General features: G+C 31.8%; 1 protein-coding gene across 2 annotated transcripts; it reads left to right on the top strand.

Annotated features, from left to right (window-relative positions):
- The first annotated feature begins 5496 nt into the window (after window positions 1-5496).
- LOC18104454 (calcium-dependent protein kinase 11) lies at window positions 5497-11254 on the top strand. 2 transcript variants are annotated; one of them, XR_008057104.1, is made up of 8 exons: window positions 5497-6309; window positions 7361-7504; window positions 7623-7775; window positions 7908-8023; window positions 9581-9748; window positions 9908-10132; window positions 10366-10503; window positions 10818-10989. XR_008057104.1 is itself a non-coding variant. In XM_006376227.3 (7 exons), exons 1-7 carry the CDS (start codon window positions 5712-5714, stop codon window positions 10977-10979), a joined length of 1566 nt encoding a protein of 521 aa, XP_006376289.3. In that variant the 5' UTR covers window positions 5505-5711; the 3' UTR covers window positions 10980-11254. The 2 variants fall into 2 exon arrangements, 1 of the variants encoding a protein (XP_006376289.3); XM_006376227.3 differs by lacking the exon at window positions 10366-10503 and having other exon boundaries at window positions 5505-6309; window positions 10818-11254.
- Window positions 11255-20124: the final 8870 nt, after the last annotated feature.

Raw genomic sequence — 20124 nt, 5'->3', positions numbered from 1 at the left:
TATATATATATATAGTTGAAATAGACCTCCTCAGATTAGACCCCAAAAAGTAGCTAAAAAGTTGATTTCATTTGGATTTGCCCCCAATATCAGATCAAGTGTTGGATTTTGTATATGATTGTGTTAATTATTCAGAACATGGCTCTCTTTTTTCTCTCATGAAGGTGTTGTTATTAAGAGATGCACAGCGAAAGGAGCAAATCCACACATCATTATTATCCAGTGTCCTTTTATTGTTGCTGCAATAGATGATGAACATGCTTGACCTTTTATTGTTGCTGCAATAGATGATGAACATGCTTGACCATATGAGAGTAATCATTATTATCCAAAACACTAATTTTCTTCGTTAGTTCTAAGAGTATTTTTGGTTTTGTAAAAAAATTGTTAACTTGTGCATCACACGCATTAGTCTTTTCGTTGCCTTTTAGCAGCACGTGCAGATGGCTCCAGTGGTTGTAACCGTGATTCCGTCATATTATTGGATTAGTCTCGACATCCTCTTTTTCTCTGGATGATTCGGTGTGCTTTGGTGCGAAATTGCTTTTCTTTTATTTCTCTTTCTTCCTCAGATTGCATGCTGGCCATGCAAAAAATCATATCATCCCTTTAATTTAGTTTTTCTTTTGATTTAGTCCCTCTTCTCTTATTTACAATTGTTTTTATTCACATTAAGTATTTCTAATTGGATTTTATTTTCGATTTCATCCCTGATTATTTGATTTTTTTTTAATTTATTTTTAAATTTGATCATCATTCTTTTAATTGCTATTTGTTTTGTTTTGTTTTATTTTGAATTATTTTCTTGATTGATTTGTTTTTTTTTTTCATTTCCACCCCTAGGTATTTATTTTCATTTAATTTTTATGTCAAATTTAGTCCTAATTCTTTTAATTGTTATTTTTTTAATCATTTTCTTAATGGATTTGTTTTTTACAATTCCATACATAAACATTTAATTTCATTTGATTTTTCCCTAAACATTCAATTTCATTTAAATTTTATGTTGAATTTAGTCCTAATTCTTTTAATTGCTTTTTTTTTGTTATGTTTTTTTATTGATTTTTTTCTCAATTTTATCCCTCAATATTTGTTTGATTAAGAATTTTTTTTTCTGGGTTTGCTTTTAATGGGATCACCTTGGTCTAATGATATGGATTATAAATTTAAAGGATTAGCTCGAGTCGACTTTTATCCCCTTTGAAAGCAATTTTTTGAATATTTTTTTATGTTATTTTTTTTTTTGCTTTCCTATTTATAAAGTCATCTCAATTTCATGTCTTAGGTCATGTGTTTGATTTGTTTACCCGGTTTGGCTACTCGGCTTGCTCGAGGCTTTTTTTGTTTTTTTTTTTACTTTGACAAGTTTTTAAATTTTTAAATTTTAAATTGGCTTATAATAAATTTCTTGATAGGATCCGAATCCAGGGTTTCATACGTTGAAAGTTTTTTAATATTTGACCATGTTTAGAATATTTGTCCAAGTTTGCTTGGTTTTTATAAATGTTTTTAATTTCACCCCCTATGATTTTTTTAATCTTTAAAATTTGATCCTTATTCTTTTAATTGATATTTATTTTATTTTTTCATTAAATTACATCCTCCTTGGGTTTGTACTATCAAATCTCATCCTCATTCTTTTCGTTGCTTTTGCATGTTGTTTTTAATATTTTCCCTACCGGTCTCATCATTTGAAATTAAATTGGTTGAGAATTATGCTTATTGATTGAATCCGGGTAAAAAATTTCACGGGATGTAATTTTTAGAGATTAAATCAGGTTTACGAGGTTTACAAGGTTTGTCAGGTTTGCTCTGTTTTTTTTCTTTTTTCTAAATTGATATTTTCTTATTTTTATCCTCTTTTTTTAAACTTTTGTTTTGTTATTTTTTTCAGTTTAATTCTCTTTCTTTTTAATTTTTGTTTTATTATTTGTTTGGTTCTATTGAGTTAGCCTCCAACAATTTTTTTTTCTATTTCATCTTTTATTATTTTTTAATCTATAAATGATGTATCATATTACAAATGATTTTCAATTTCTCCCCCATATGATATTTTTTTAGTTTGGTCCTAATTGTTTTAGTTTTAATCTTTTATTATTTTTTTAGCCTCCAAACTAACCCTTTTTTTAGTTTGGTCTCAAAATATAATTTATATTAATTTTTTAACCTAGTTTAAACTTTCAAGTTTGGTCCTAATTTTTTTAGTTGCATTTTTTTTGTTTGGGATATTTTTTTTTCATATTTCATCCTTATTGAGTTTTTTCCTGTCAAATTTTAGCCCCATTTTTTTGTTGTTCTTTTTTCTTTTGTAAGTTTTTTTTTTATTAATAGTTTTTTCAACGATTCTACCATTTAAACTTAATTTGGATGACATTTAAGTTTCTTGATTGAACTTAGGTTTATAATTTAGCAAGTTGCAAGTGTTTTAAATTATACTAGGTTTAGAAGGTTCGCTTAAATTGGTTTCCCCCCTTTTTAAACTGATGTTTTCTGTCTTTCTTATTGAAGTTTGACTCATTTTTTTCAATTTCTTTCAGTTAGGTTAACATTGAGTTGTTTGATAATTCAAATATGCTCGGGTATGGTTCTTTTTTTTGTTTTTTTTTGTCAGTTTATTTTTTTTGTTTATTTTTATATTATTTAAATTGTCACTTTGAACAATGACTCGAGACTTAATATTTTTTTAACCTATTATTTTTTACATAAAAAAAACATTTGTTCGGCAACCATCCTGTAGCCCTCTTTCCGAGCCAAAGCCAGTCAGCACCTCCCAAAAGCTCTTCTTTGAAGATTAGAAAAAAAAAAAAACCCCGCAGCCAGCCTTATCATCTCTCAGAACACTCCCTGCTGCAACCTGCTTAGTCACAGAGCCCCATCAGAATTGACTTTAATCCATCCACCAGCTGGAAAAGATCAAGAGAGAAGACGTTTGCACGTAGTAGTATTGTTCTTTGACTTCTGGGTTTCCTCGTATAAATGCAAGCCACTGAATTTCTTGGGCGAACGAAATCCAGAGTAAATTTTGCAAGCGAAACCTGCCATGGGAAAAAATAACTTAATAAGATGCGTGCCACGTTCAGAACGAAAAGATGAGTGCATAAGCACTGCTGTGAAGACGAATTCTATTTGAGGATCTTGTCAAAATAGATGATTTTCATCACGGGGCAGACAAGTATCCCTGCTCGAGACAAATAACAGTACAAGGAGAGCTGGCAATGTCTGTGGGAGTGGAAGACAGTTGTTTGTGGGAGCAGACAAGTATCCCTGCTCGAGACAAATAATGGTATCAAGACTGGAATTTAGCTGAGTTAATCCTGACTGCATTTTATCGGGTCAAAATCTTGTCCAATTCATCTAGATGCTTAGCTCGAACCAGATTTCAAATCTTAAATTTCATGAATTAATCCGCTTTGATTAAGCTGAGTTTAACGGCTATATGGGTGGATAAAACCCAGAACTCCATACATAAACACTAAATTTATCATGCATTTTCTTTAGGGTCCCATCTTCGTTTTCTAAGAGAAGAAAGAATCAGCCGGTTGTGTTAGAGAAAAGAAAAAATAGCCATCAATTCTGTTCTGTACAAGGTAAGATGGTTGGTAAGCTATCGATAACTTATCTGGGTAGATTGATAATTTATGTGTGAATGATTGTGCTTTTAGAGAAATCTTGGCATGCACTGATCCATCCATGCAGCTTTATACGGTTGAAATTGTGTTTTTTAAAAATTTAATTTTTTTATTTAAAATTATTTTTTATATTTTTAGATTATTTTAATGTGTTAATGTCAAAATAATTTTTTTTTTAAATAAAAAAATATGTTATTTTAATATATTTTTAAACAAAATACAATTTGAATTGTAATTATTACTACACTTTCAAATACTTTTTAATTAGTTGGTGATCTAAATTAAGATGTGGGATTGGTTTCATTAAGTGGCTGTTTGCACCGCGTTTCTAAAAAAATTAATTTTTTTTAGTGAAAATTAATTTTTTTTGTATGTTTTGGATCGTTTTGATGTGCTAATCTTAAAAATAATTTTTAAAAAATAAAAAAACATCATTTTAATGCATTTCAACACAAAAAACACTTTGAAAAATAACTGCAATCGCACTCCAAAGCACGAGGAGTAATCTTGTTTTTCATGCCTCATGCTCTGTTACAAATATGAAGAAATGCTCCCTCTAGAAAAGATGTATGTCTCTGTGAGTCCTCTCTACAAAAAACCAAAGAGCAGGACAATTTACCATAGTTTAATTATCATGTATATTTGTTTTCTTTCAATCAAATTGTCCCCCAAAAGGATTTGTCTCATTGGGCGTAATAGTCCCAAACTATTACCAATTTCTCTATTTTTTATTATCAATTGGGACCCCAACTTGCACACCAACCCTTCAACTATTACCCATTCCTCAGCTACGTTCTCAGAGTTAGTATACATTAGAGGTGAACAAAAAAAATTAAAAAATCAGTTAAATTAAGAAAATTGGAAAAAAATAATTGAAAAAATCAAACTGTGAAAAAAACAGATTAAGCCGATTAGAATTTTTAAAAAACCGACCGGTTCGGTTTTAAAAACCTGAAACTGAAAAAACCGAATCGAACCCAAACCGAGTCAAACCAGAAAAAAACCGAGTCAAACTAGAAAAACCGAGCCAAACAGATTTAAATCAGTTTTTTTTATAAAATAACCAAACCGAGCTGAAGGCACAAAACTAAATTTAAGCTCTATTAATAGACATTTTGGCACATAAAATAGTTACCTTGGATGGAAATATTAACGAATTTGGATGGGGGATTAATGTGGTATTACCCCAAATTTAATTGTTAAACTTTTGAAAACAATTAAATGAAGACCTTGCCAAAGTCTTCCTAGTCGGTGTTCTTTAGAGAGTTAATTTCCCCCCAGGAAAGCCTTGTAAATGAAGACCTTGCCAAAGTCTTCCTCTAAGATCCATCAAGCTCGGTCAACTCCACGATCTAAACCTCTTCTTAGTCAATGGTCCCAAATTTTTTCATTCCCAGATAAAATAACAGTTTAAAGAATATGTTTTTTTATTTAATTTCTTTGAATTCACACTTCAAAACCAGCATCTAGAAAAAATAAATTCTCAAAAAGTATTAGCCCATCAAGAAACAGATAAATTCTTGAAAAAAAGGGAGAATTTAGTCTTGTTTGATGTGTAAATTAATAAAAAAACAGTTTTTTTTTTGTTAATTATGAAATTCCCAATCATGTCATGATGTTTAAATTGATTTCAAAATAAAATATAAATTGCTTCCCATTTTTTTTTATCATCTATTAAGAGAATCCCCTAAGAGTTAAAATTAAGATTCAAAGAAAGAACAATAATTGAAGGGTAGGGTCCTCGCTTATCTCACTCTCCATGGATGCTGATAGCCTGAGACGAATATACGATGGCCTGTAAAGCACTGGCAGAAACTATTTGGAGTCCACCAATCCAATAAATGGAGCCCCACATAATCCTAATCCCACGCCCGCAAAAACAAAATTAAATTATATATTTATAGATATATAAATCCTGAATTGGAATGCCATTTCAGCTCCCATGATATCAAAATCAAACAAGAAAGCAACCAGCCCCTTCCCTTCTTTCTCTCTTTCTTTCTTCAAGAAAACACGCAAAGAAATCAAAAACAGTCTCTTTGGATCCAAAAACCCAAAAAAGCTTCGGTCTTTTCCACAAAAATGAATGAAGAAACCACCAGACCACCACCACCGTCAACAGCAGAACCAGCACCAGCACCAAGAGCAAGACCAACAATAAGAAAGCCCACAACCTCAGTCTTACCACACCAAACCCCAAGACTTAGAGACCATTATTTGTTAGGCAAGAAACTAGGGCAGGGTCAATTTGGAACCACATATCTATGTACCCATAAAGCAAGCAACAATCTTTATGCCTGCAAATCAATTCCAAAGAGGAAGCTTTTATGTAAAGAAGACTATGAGGATGTTTATAGAGAGATCCAGATCATGCACCATTTATCAGGGCAACCAAATGTGGTGCAAATTAAGGATACTTATGAGGATCCAATGTTTGTACATTTGGTCATGGAGTTATGTGAAGGTGGTGAGCTTTTTGATAGGATCGTGGAAAGGGGTCAGTATAGTGAGAAAGAGGCTGCTAACTTGATCAAAAATATAATTGGGGTGGTTGAGTATTGTCATTCTTTGGGGGTTATGCATAGAGATCTTAAGCCTGAGAACTTCTTGTTTGATAAACCTGGTGATGATGCCAAGCTCAAGACTACAGATTTCGGCCTCTCTGTCTTTTACAAGCCAGGTTGGTTTTTCTTTACTTCTTGTGTTTCTTCTTTCGAAATGGTGGTTTTGATCTCTCATTTTGTGAAATGGGGTTTCTTTTGGTTTTTCTTTTAGTTGATTTTGAACCCCTACTGTGTGATTGGTAATCTTGCATTCTATGTTGCCTTGGAATCTTGGAATAAATATTTATAAATTTCATTATTTGATTGTGAATTTCCTGTGATTGCGATTTATTAGAAGAAAGGCTGGTTTTAAATTAATTTCTAAGTTTTCAGGTTTCATTCCTGTTCTTTCTTGGATTAGATTATTCGAACTGAGTGTGTTTTATGGAAGCTTATCTTCTATTTATTTATCTGCTCTAGAAATTTCATTTTTCTTGCTCCTTGTTTTTCTAATTCATCCGTGTTATGTGATTTTCATCTATTTGTTTAGAAGAATGTTGTTTCTTTTTTCTTGGAATTGCTATTTGTATTTTGCCATCATTTCTTCTTTCTTGTACAAACATTTGGTTCAGTCTGTGATCTGCCCGACTAAAAACTTTCACCTTATTTTTGGACCAGAGCATCATTTCAGGAATTCTGTATTTGTTCATTTTCCGTTTGGACTTTGGACTACTGGATAGGTTCTTGCTGTTCTATCACCTTTCTAAATGGATACAGATGAGCTACTTTAGGGTGTTATATTTTCTGCCTTGAGCTTCTATTATTTATTTCCTTTATTTTGCTTTCTCAATCTTGCTTTTTTCTCTTTTACCTGCATCCCTATTTTTCACTGTAACAATAACCTGTCAGCAAAGACAAATGGAAATATAAGGGAATTGCTATAGAATTAGTTAGAATGAGGATGCTCCCTCATAAAAGTCTTGTACATCAAATATAACGCTATTATTTGAGTATATGGATGGGGTTTATAACCTCTTAAAGAAACTTATGTGCATTGTTTTCTTCTGCTCTTTCTAACTTGAGGTGACTGGAATTATGCATATGCTTAAGTGTTCCCTTAGTTTCTGAATAGTGCTTTGTCAAAGATGTATGGTTGGTTAATTTCTTTACTATTCCTTTTCCCTACAGGACAGTATTTTTATGATGTAGTTGGGAGTCCATATTATGTTGCACCAGAGGTTTTGCTAAAGTATTATGGACCTCAAGCAGATGTCTGGAGTGCGGGTGTTATCCTTTACATCCTATTAAGCGGGGTTCCACCTTTTTGGGCAGGTAGCGATCCTAGTTCATATTTTATCTTGTTCTTTGCAGTTTTAGACTTGCAACAAAGTAGATACTTTTTGCCTTTCTTTTTATATGAAGGGTATTTACTTTTTCCTAATACTTGCAGAAACAGAATCAGGAATCTTCAGACAGATTTTACAAGGAAAACTAGATTTAGAATCTGATCCGTGGCCAAATATCTCAGAAAGTGCAAAAGATTTGGTCAGAAAGATGCTTGAGAGGGATCCGAGGCAAAGGATTACTGCTCATGAAGTCTTGTGTAAGTGGTTTCATTCTTTTGCACTGGGACTTTAGTTTTGGACTTCCATGTAGTAGGAGTGCAGATATGTCCTACCCTTGCTAAAGCTGTTAATCTTGTTCAAGACATAACAGTGGTTGTTTGTACTATCAGGTAACCCATGGATTGTAGATGACAGGGTTGCTCCAGACAAACCTCTTGATTCTGCAGTATTGTCACGTCTGAAGCAATTCTCGGCAATGAATAAACTTAAAAAGATGGCTTTGCGTGTATGTCTTATCCTTGCTTTTCCTGTTATCATTTTGCATGTAGAGTTTTGTATGTATAATAAATTTTGCCACAGGAATTTGATAGCAACTTAACGATTCAGATAATCTTTAGAAAGTGAAAGTAGCTGGTTTAAGTAATGTCCATGGGAAAAAGAGGCAAAACAACTAAAATTAAGCTTTAATAGTTGGATGCACTGAATCAATTGTGACAGATAGTTGCTTGCTTGTTTCTAAGAGTAAAATACTATAGTGTTGAAGATTTTTTTACCAGTTTTTAGACACTATTGTATGTAATATATAAGTATGTTTCTTACATATTTGTCATCCTTTGAACGGGTTTCACTGAATTTTAGTATGGCATGTAGAAGAAGAGTTTCATTTTTTTCTTCATTATGTTCTTGCTGTACTTAACCGGTTTGATAATGTTCAACACCTATGCACTTTTTTCACTATTTGAGGCATCTAGTTTAGGATTCATTTAAACTTTGAAACCGTGAAAAAATTGTGGTATCCATATTATAAGCACAGAAGTGAGATCAGGAGAAAGATGATTAACAATCAATGTTCGTGTTGTGATGTAATAAATCTTCCGAAGAGGATATTCTGATGTGTTTCATCTTTATAGACAATTGGCTTCTTAGGCATCCTGCACATTCTTGGAGAAACTTGACACATAAAGCAAGCATTACTGAGGACTTAACCTAGATACTGTATGATAGGCACTGTTCACCTATGTCTCCATGCCCATGTGGCACTACCTATTGGAGAACCGGATGCGCAGCACTTTAGGCACCATACTTAATTTCTCCATAGTATACCATGCTTAAAGCTATAAGCATGTTACAAACACAAATTCTTATCTTGATTTGATTCACTAATATTGAATAATGGTGAAGCCTGATTGTTCGGCATATTAAGTGGAACGTAGCTAGGGCAGTTGATTGATGGTCTCACTAATGGACATCCTGTCAACACTCAACAGCATTGGTTTACAGTACAACTCAGAATCCTGAAACAATTAGCTTCTACACCCTAAAGTCACCCTATTCTCTTAAGCTTATTATTCATAAACTTTTTAAGGGATTATCTCACTGCTACTTCAATTTCTTTTCTTAGAACAATTCTGCCATTAATAGCCCTTTGTGACGTGCATGGGATGGATGGAGGGGGGAGAGAAACTATTTGCTTCAACATTGATGGTGTAACCACTGATCAAAGCATAATTTAAATCAGCACATTATCATAATATGCAGCAAAGTCTTGTTTTGTTAAAGGGCATGTAACATTTGTTCACAAAACGAGTTTGCAACAGTGGTAGCTTTCACGCCCTGTTTAGATATTTTGTTGGATTTAAGAAATGAAGGAACTTGCATGCTATGATAAAAAATTGGATATGATGTTCTCTGTTTTTTCTAGATGTGTTTCATGAAAGCTTTTATGAAATTTGGTGGTCAGAACTATTTCCTTTACTTTGTTGTCTTTCTTTGATAGGACAGCTGTTTTCTGATAACTATATAAAGTGTGCTTTCATTCATGGCATTGAGCATTTTTTTTTAGGTCATAGCAGAAAGACTTTCTGAAGAAGAAATTGGTGGTTTGAAAGAGTTGTTTAAAATGATTGACACAGACAATAGTGGGACAATAACATTTGAAGAACTTAAACATGGTTTGAAGAGAGTAGGTTCTCAGATGACAGAAGCTGAAATCAAGACTCTAATGGATGCGGTAAACACTTATTTGAAACTGTAGAATAATAATTTATTTTATTATTTATTTTATCTATTGTGAAAGCCTAACAGTCGGGCCATTATTTTTTATATTAATAACATGATTGTCTGGATAACTGTTGATTTGTATTGCTAATCACATGGAAAGCTTTTACAGGCTGATATAGACAATAGTGGAACAATAGACTATGGTGAATTTCTTGCTGCTACTTTGCACTTGAATAAGATGGATAGAGAGGACAATTTGGTTGCAGCTTTCTCCTACTTTGACAAAGATGGTAGTGGTTACATCACCATCGATGAGCTTCAACAGGCTTGCAAAGATTTTGGTCTTGGTGATGTTCATCTGGATGAGACCATCAAAGAAATTGATCTAGACAATGTAAGTCTATATGTTTATATCTGGTCTACATCTAATAGTTTCACTTGCCTATATAATCCTAATTGGTATATATAATCTTCATCGTCAGTGCCATTATTGTCACCACAATTGCTTCGTTATTAGTTCCTTATAATGGGTTGACAACCTATCTGACCTTTTACCTTCGGATAAAAGTTTAATGGTGGTTATATGAGCCACCCAGTATAATTAATGTATTGCTTGTGGGCCTGAAGTTTGGTTGAAGCAGCCCTTTGTTTGCAAATATGAGATCTAAGCAGTTGGTAGCAAGGTGGAAATTGATTTTCTGGATCATGATGATTGTTCTAGAAGAATCCACAGATTGTAGATGGAAAAGAAAATCTAGAAAAGTGGTAAGAAAATCTTGCATTTTCTTTCCTAGGGTCGGTCTTGGTTTACTGTTGATGAAGCATCAGGCCAGGAGATAATGAATTCAGACTTAAATCTGTTCTTCTTCCCAACCATAAGGTGGTTTCTATTGACGGTGTGGGTGCTAGATGCCCATATTGATGTAGTCTGGATCACTCAACATCTGCCTGAAATTGCATGAGTTTTGTTCTCCGTGTCTCATGATGAATAAAATAACCGGCACTACTTTTGTTAAGCATAAAGTCTTTTAAGCTCCCAAGTCCCAAATTCGATGATGTTAGAATGCTACTTTTTGCAGGATGGGCGAATAGATTATGGGGAGTTTGCTGCAATGATGAGAAAGGGTGATGGAGGAGTTGGGAGGACAAGAACCATGAGAAACAATCTGAACTTCAATTTAGCCGATGCCTTTGGGGTTGATGCCTTGGGGATGAAAGATGCAACCTCAGATGCTGATTGAAGGCAATACATTGTGCAGCTATTGCAGCGGTAGAAAAAGCAATAGCTAAATTAAAGCTAGCCATTTTCTGTGTTCATAGGATTCTCATTATTCTCAAGATTCACCCAATTGAAGGTTGACAATAGCGTCTCGTCTATCATTGTGGTTTAGTTTAACCACAGAAACAGAGTGACCACAATTATGTGTCATCGTTGTAGTTGTAATACTTCTTTTGCATACTGCAGAAAATGTGCAAAATTGCTTGCTAATGTGATAATAAATTTTGATTATGAAAACGGAATGCTCTAATAAATACATTGATGAACATGCTTGCGTATTGTCTGTCAGAGAGATGCATGCTGGGCTTGATAGTTGATAGAGAAAAAGAAGTGAAGTCTACGAGTTAAACGTAAATGTTGCTACTTTTATTCCATAAAATGCTAGACAATGATGGTAGTTTCTCTGCTCAAAAGCAGATTACCGAAATTACTGAAAGATCTAGCTATCATGGAAAAAAGAATTTCATTAAGTTACTGATTGCGATTATGGAAACAAGAACTTCATTAAAATTTGCTGATTGGTATGTTCATCACAAAAAATTCTTAACCAAGAATTCATAAACAAGAGATGGTCTACTGTCAAGAATCAGTATAGCAGTCCTGCACCTCCATTCCCAGCTTCTTCCCCTTTTCACCATTCAATGTGAACTAAAAGAGTCTCGAGGCATGGCAGCCCATAAGCAGGGATGGCAATCAAGAATTAAGAAATACTCCAAAAGCTGTCGGGATAATGTCACTTTTAACAAGAAAGAAATCATTATTTATTGCTATAATGATTTATTTTTTTTAACTTTTTTTTTTATCACATCTTTATATGCTCAAATTAAAAGCCAATTAAAATATATTTATTAAATAAGGATAAGATTCAAAGCTAGGAGACTAGATGGAAACTGTACCCTCTGATTGGTGTGTTTTTTGTTCGTTTTTTTTTTTTATCTAAAAACATGATGAATATTATTTATGCGTAAAATGCACGATTCAGATAGTTATATATCTGAAATTGAATGCCCGAAGAGAACAGAAAAGTCTTGCATAGCTTTGAAGAGTTGTGCATCCGTAGCGAATAACAACATTGAACATATAGTGATTTGTCCTCTACACGCAACAAGTATGCCTATCAATCAAGATCACAACAAGGATGGCTATCCTGGCACACAAAAGGAAGGTCATGAACAGGTTTGCTTTTGGAGAAGTAAATGGGGAATTCCAGGATCCTTTTCTCAGATATCACTGGACCGAATGATTCCGTACAAAATTTGATTAGGTGGTAAGTAGAGGAGATGGATTGCTGAGTTTTTCTTGCCTGATGGGATGAGTAGATCTGTTCCAACCTTGGGAAGTTGATCACATGACAGGTCAGATTCAAATTTCATACATTCAAAGTCTTGGATGGAGGGTTGATACTTAAAAGCTCTAATTACTTGAACGGTATGCAAGGACAGCGCTACAAACTGTAGGGCAAACGAAAACGACTTTTTATTCGAGATGGAGGGAGTGCAGGTGAAGGATTACCTTGCTTCCCCACGGGAGGGAATATTTGCAGGCATGTAACATAGAAAAGGTGCTTGTTTTGCTCATAACTGGATAAATTGAAGGGAATTAGATGAATAAGAGAGAGAACTTGTGGCCATCAAAATATGTTAAAATAAAATCATTTTCATATAAAACAATTAAAATGATATTTTAAGAATCATAGGATGATACTATGCTTTTCAAATAATATTAAAGGTTTTTAATGGTTTTTTTAATATAATAAGAGAATTCCACACATACGGTTGCTGTTCATTTTTCTTTTTTCTGAATTTCAAAAATGAGGTTGCTGGTTCTTTTCAATTATAATCCTTCTTTCTCTCTAGAACGCTTGAGTGTGTTTCCTGCACTAAATAAGGACTAATTCACAGGCAAAGTTTCACGGGCACTCGCCTGCTGTTGCTACAGGAAAAACCAGTAGATCTTGGTGAATCATTGGGTAGGGATGATGTGACTGGCCTTGGAGTGTTCTTCGCAGCAGGCGCTCTAATGGTTGAAGAATGTGGAAAATCAATTTCTAATATGAAGTTTGTTATCCAGGGTTTTGGAAACGTGTAAGCCTTTTCCTGTTTGAAGAAAAAAAAAATTCTATTCTCTTAAGCAAAGTCGGATCCCATTACGGATTTTTTTTTTCTTATTTTTTGATCTTTGATTTAAAAAATAAAAAAGAAAAAGTGGTCGAATTCTGATGATAAAAAAAAAATCTCGGTTAAGACCGATTCTAATCACAAAAACATGTGATTTTGATGTCAACAAGTTTCTTTTATAGAGAAAGTTTATAGAAAGTGTTGTTTTCATCCCTTAAACTTGTCTAATGGTAGATTTAAATAGAAAAAAATTGTTTTTGGATTGATTATGGGTTTTAAAGTCAACTTTTAAATTGTTAGAAGCTATGAATATATTTTAGAAGATGTTTAGAGTGTTTCTTTTTATATATAGTTTTTTCCGGTTGAAATACTGTTGACAATAAACTTTTTTTAATTTGAAATAAACTAGCTTGATTTTTCAGTGATCGAAGTACATCGCTTCAAACTCTGTTTAACAACAAATCAAAAGTTAAGGGTAGCCACAATGATCAGCGAAGCACTTTACTTAAACCTGTGATCATTCTCTATTCATTTACTAGTCTAGTTTTGCATCTGTAACACATGAAGTCCTTTTGAATTGACTTGTCTTCTTTGTAGTTCAGAAGTTTAGTTCCTATTTGCTTGTCAATGGCGACCACGACAAAAGGAGATTGCAAGAGGTTGGTTTCCCTTCCCTTTCTTGGATGGTTTCTTTTTATGAGTCGCCAAATATGCACTTCCTCTTGCACACAGATGGTCAGAAGCTCATTGATTCACCATTTCTTCTTATGTGTGTTGCAAGAATTCCTGAAGTGTCTGTATTTAGACGAGACTGAGTAAAGGATAAAATGAACAAAAAATGACTCAAACATTTTGGGTGCTTGATTGTAGAGGTGGTCGGTTCGGTTCGATTTTTATAAAAAAAAATAACCAAACTGAATGTTTTTTTTTAAAAAAACCGAAACCGAACCGAAACCGGTTCAAACCAAAACCGAATGATTATATATATATATATGTATGTATATATATATATATGTATGTATTTAGGATTTGTTTTTTCATGCACATTTAATTTTATTCGCATGTATTTGGTTTTCCTAAATATAAAAATTGATTTTATAAATGTGCATGAAAAAACAAATCCTAAATACATACATATATATACATACATACATACATACATATATATATATATATATATATATATATATATATATTTGGTTTTCCTAAATATAAAAATTGATTATTGACATAAAGTCTATTCATTGATTAATTGAATAATTACTCATTCTAATTAATCACTTAAAAATAATAATTAGCCTATGGGCAGGGGCGGAAGCAGGGGGGCAAGCAGGGGCCCGGGCCCCCCTGCAATATATATATATATATATATATATATATATATATATTATTAGGTAATTAGATAATTAAATATGAGGGAGGGTTATATTTTTTTTATTTTAAAGAGGTGGGAATCTTAATTAAATGTGATTTTATTTTTTATTTCCTTTTAATTTACTCTTGATCTACGTGGAAAATAAAAAAATATAAAGGCATTACTTTGTGAAATAAAAAGCAGAGCCATCAATTTATCCTAATATAAATCCTGCAGCCGATAAAAAACAGAAATAAAAACATAAATCGCGAGCAAAATTTTTCTACAAAAAGATTAAAGCAGAGCTACTAATTAATTTATCTTTCATCAAACAAAACAGGGTAACTTAAATTTAAAATATATTTTTGTTTTGTTTTGAGATGTTTGTTAATAATTTGATGAGGTTTTTTTTTTTATAATTTTACCATTTTTTCTCCTTTTTTTTCTCAGATCTGCTAGTTCTACCAATTGTTTTTTGAATTCTTGTTATAGTGATTTTTTTCTAATTAATTAGATATATTTTATTGGTTTGTTTTGATTATGCTTGGATTTTTTTTATGTTATGTTTTTAGTAGAGCCACCAAAATTATCAATTTTTTCTTACGATATATGTTTTGATTTTAGGTTGAGCCATTAACAAAATAAGAATAATTGATTCTTTTTTCGAGAAAAAAAAGAAAAAATATTAATAACTCATAGCCTACTGAACGAGCTTTTTCAGCGATGAAGATTGTTAAAACAAGACTTCGCTATTGGATGGAGGATGATTTTCTTGTAAATTATTTGATTGTCTATATAGAAAAATAAATTGCTGAAAGATTCACAATTGATATGATAATTGATGATTTATATTCTATGAAAGAACGACGAGCACAATTAAAATAAATATGTAAGAATCATTCTTTATTATTTTTTGCTTTATTTCAAAGTTTATCAAATATAAATAATACTTCGTTTTAACTAATGTTTCTTATATATTTTGTATGTTTATATTTGATAGGTATAAAGACCAACAACATTAAAGTGATGAATACATTATAAAGATGAAATTAACTTTATTAATGATTTGACTCAATTTGGTATTGCTCCAAACCTTTTTACCTTATACAAAGGTCATTATATGTTTGTAGTAAGTTATTTGAATAAAACTAAATTATGTAGGTTTTGTTTTACAACTAATATACAATAAATTAAAAAATATATTATATTTTATTATATTAATTTTGGCCCCCCTAACAAATAATCTTAGCTCCGCCCATGCCTGTGGGGTTAAATCATTATATTTCCATGATTAGTTACAATTATTGATGTCATTAACTTTATGTAACTAAACTTAATGTTACTTGAAAATTTTATAATTAAGAATGTTGTGGTATAACCTATAAAATTCGTCAGTCCCAAGTTCGACTCTTAATCTCTTTTATTTTATATTTTATAAACAATGTATCAAGAACTTGAAGCAGCCTAATGGTAGAATTGCCTTCGGAGTTAACAACTTTATCGTTTCTTTTTCCACATAGTAACAAACTTGCATGAAATTTATTTAACAACATTTTTCCATATGGAAACAAGCACCAAATTTGCATTAAATTTAATAGACATGGAAGAATTTAACAAAAAATTTTATGGTGCTAAAAAAATAACTACTGATATTCTATTAATTATTTCTTGGATTCGCCTGAAGAAAGAGACAGACACAAAGAAAAAAGAAAAGATAAAACCCACATGACCCACCAAAAATAATAAAAATATCTTAACTATTAGTTATTTCTCTTAGTTGTATCTATTTTTTTTTTTTAAAGTTGGCTTGAAAAATAACTAATAAAATATTACTAGTTACCATGAAATTTCTTGAATATACAAATTAGATAGGAATTGCATAGATAAAAATCAAAGCGCAAATTTGGTCTAACAAATGCAAATTTTTCAAAATCCATTAGACAAGAATTGCATTTATAATAACAAATACAAATCAAGTTACAGATAATATATATATATATATATATAGTACTGTATTTGAGTAAAACAACAATGTATATAGGGGTGTTTAGAACTTGGTTCGGTTTAGTTTAGGCCAAAAAAATCCAATCGAACCAAGTTTTTTAATTTCTAAAAAAATTTGACTAGACTTAATCGAAAACTAGTTCAAACCATCGTAGCTTTCAAACTTGCTTACACTTTCTATTCCATCTGAATCTCTAAAAGGAAGAAAATGAAATTAACACCAGATGAAGCAACAAAAATCAGTAGAAAAAATATTAATCAAATTAAGAACTATTAGACCATGTGGCTAATCAAAACAAATAAACTATAATAATTTAGCAATCAAGCTTGGATATCGAGAGAAGGGCCAGACTAAGATACAAGACATGCAAGGACAATACACTATGAAGCCACCATGTCCCGTGTAACAATTGCTCTACTGGTGCTTGCACCAGCGCTAACATTGAAGAAAAAGAGGAGCAAATGAAGGACTATTCAATAAAGAAGCTGAGGATTGATGTAACTTTAGAGATTTTCTTTAGGTGAAACATAAAGGGTAAAAGGTAGATGGACTAATGGGGAAAGTGATGGGATTGAACGAGACAGGAGGCGTGAGGAGGTGGGGTGCGACTGCAAGTGGTAGTTTAGAATTAAGTGAAAACTTTTTATTTATACTTTTTTTTTTTTTTTAGTTTAATTTTAGTTAAACCAGTTTACTCAGTCTTGGCTTTCTAAAACCAAAACTAAATTGTATCAAATGTTTTTTCTTGTTTTTAAATCAGTTTTTTCATTTTTTTTCTCAATTCAATTTATTTGATTATTTTTTCTTGTTTTTTTAGTTTTCTCGGTTTTTTAACACCACTGAGTATATATATCTCTTGATTATCAAATTAGTTTTTCCAAAATAATTCTTTGAAATTAAATATTGAAGAATCATATACCTTAATGAATGAAAACACGTTCTTGTAACAAATCATAGTCATAAATAATGCAATAAAAAAGAACTCAAACATAAATTTTAATAGTGTTGGAAATTTGTTTGAAAAACATGGTTAGTAAGCATATTTGAGGTCAAGTTAAAAGTGAGATTTATTTACTTTTAGGATTATAATTTTGTTGGAATTTAATCTCCAACATATACTCTTTAACATAAAACATTAATATGTCTTAAATAAATTATGGGTGAATGAGATTGATATCAAAGAATCATTGATTGACATGTTTTAGTGAAACTTAAAATCATCTAGAGAACAAGAAAAGTTTCATGGTTTTTTATATAAAGAGCAGTTAAAGAGATAAGATTGGGCTAAAAAGACATTGAAATCTTTAGCGGAGAGAGGACCTAAATAAAGTGGATTTTGAGTTTAAACCCACATGTGTGTGTTGGCCCGACTTGTGTCCGAGCTTGAGTTTGGGTTCATTTTAGAATAATTTTATGAGCCATAAAAGATTTTTTTTGCCAACTTAAATTTAGGATTGGATTTGGTCTAAGAAGAATTATTTCTTCCAGGCCAACCTACTGTTTTGTTGAACCTATGAAAAGAAAAATATGATTAGTTCTTCTAGTATTTTTTCAATAAAACCTAAATATTTTTTCAATAAAACCTGAATATCATCGATAAAAGTTCATTTATTTCAATAGAGTCAGGTTTTTAAAAATCCTGATTGAAAACTTATGATTGATGCTTGATTCATAAAGTTCAAGGTTAGTATATACATAAATAAATTTTATTATTATTTAATGCAATTAGTTTTTTAATTTTAATGTTCTATTTATTTTATGAAATTGATGCATAAGGAAAAAATTTATTGGGAGGAGGTTGACAACACTGCTACCAGGAGAGCGTGAGAGAATCATAACACCATTAGGCAAGATTGAATCCAAAATGTGATATTTTTTTTAAAAGAGTTCAGATTAATTTTATTTTTCATAATCTTGACCGCTAATGTTTTTCTATGAACCAGCTTGTGTGATTTCTGGTATGAGGTGTAAAAAAAATAAAAGAATGTAAAAGAAAGAGGTCTTCCATATGGTAATATTTTGTTTTATAAGACAATTTTTTTAATTGTTGTATTATATAAAAATACTTAACTAATAGTAGCTTCCTTTTGTAGGATATGGTACTTGGACATGACTCAAGATCGATAAAGCTTTTTATTGAAACCTATATGCAAAATGAGGACTGTCAGGGGGGGCATAGCTGAGCTCAAAATTTCATGATAAATTGGATTTCAACAATTTTTTTCCCAGTTATTTTTTTTTAGACTTGCTTACTCTGTTTTTAAGGAAACATATTACACCTAATTTCAATAAAGATACAGGGACGACCTTTCGACCCATCCAAAACTTGATTCGAAGTTGTGGTTGGAGGCTGGATCATCTGGTGAACCCAATAGAAATTGAGTTTATGATATTTCCAACACTACGACTAAAGAAATGCAGAAGGGCCGTAGTGTATTGACCGTTGGTCCCTCGCTATCGAGATCGAGCTAGCAATCTCTGGCCATTCAGGCGATTGTATAAGAACAAGTTCAAGCTCAGACGACCCAACTTAATACCGAGATAACCCAACTTAGATTTGGGATGGCTGACATGAGGGATAAAGTGAATGTCCTTGAGCATCTATTGGCAACCCTCATCGGTACATGTGGTCACCCTCGTTGCCCTTATGGTTCCGATGGAGATTTGCCTCCTCCCCCTCCCGCTCTAGTTTCTATCCATTAGATAAATTGTATTTGATAATATTTTTTAAATTAATAAAGAAATTTAGTTATTTTATTTTAGTTCATTTTCTTTTGTATTGTTTATTTTTTTTTTTAAAAAAATACTAATTAGATACAATATTAATAGAGTTACTGACATACTAAGTCCCTTGAAAAGTTCCAGATAGTCAGAAAAAAATTACTGGACTTTGCTACTGACAACTACAGACAGAATTACCGATGGACTAAGTCTATCAAAAAAATCCAGAGAGTAGGAAAAAAATTATAGAACTTGCCATTGTTAGATATAATTCTTCGACAATTTAATTATATTGGTAATATGCATATGATCACCGATGAAATTACCAACAGTTAATTCTATTGGTAATTGCCGTAATCATCTATAGATTTACCGATTGAATGAATGCCAATAAATATTTTTTGTTTGGCATGCTATTTCTATCTGTAAATTTATTAATGATAATATTCCTGATAAACAACATATAAATTGCTGATAATATGTTTTCTGATGATAATTTTCTATTAGTAAATATTTTTCTGACAAAATAAATATTTAAACAGCGACCTAATATTCGGGAACATTAGCTATGCAATATCATGAGTGCTTAATTCCTAGTCAGAAACAATAATAAAAAAACCGAAATAAGACATGCATCTAAAATTAGCTACTGTTTTTGTGAGATTGATCTGAGATTTTGTTAGTTGTAAACACAAAGAATTACAGGTGCACAACTTGTACACAGGGCATTTAGCTACTGTTTTTGTGAGAAAGCCCCACTAGCCACTATGTAACGTGTTTTGAGTCATGATGCATCATCTCGATTGCCACTCATTTTTACTTTAGAAGATGATCATGGAAGTCATGATAACACTTTTAGGGTCATATACAGAAGTCAGATTCAATATAAAATTATGTGAAGTTGAAAAAA

Source organism: Populus trichocarpa, chromosome 13, assembly GCF_000002775.5.
Source record: "Populus trichocarpa isolate Nisqually-1 chromosome 13, P.trichocarpa_v4.1, whole genome shotgun sequence".
NCBI classification, from domain to species: domain Eukaryota; kingdom Viridiplantae; phylum Streptophyta; class Magnoliopsida; order Malpighiales; family Salicaceae; genus Populus; species Populus trichocarpa.
Note: the sequence above shows the minus strand (reverse complement) of the source record. Positions and strands in the feature narration are given on the sequence as shown.

Coding starts and splice junctions, on each gene's coding strand:
- LOC18104454 (XM_006376227.3), top strand. CDS start 5,712: ATGAATGAAGAAACCACCAGACCACCACCACCGTCAACAGCAGAACCA. Junction 6,310..7,360: donor CTCTGTCTTTTACAAGCCAG/GTTGGTTTTTCT, acceptor TTTTCCCTACAG/GACAGTATTTTTATGATGTA. Junction 8,024..9,580: donor TTAAAAAGATGGCTTTGCGT/GTATGTCTTATC, acceptor ATTTTTTTTTAG/GTCATAGCAGAAAGACTTTC.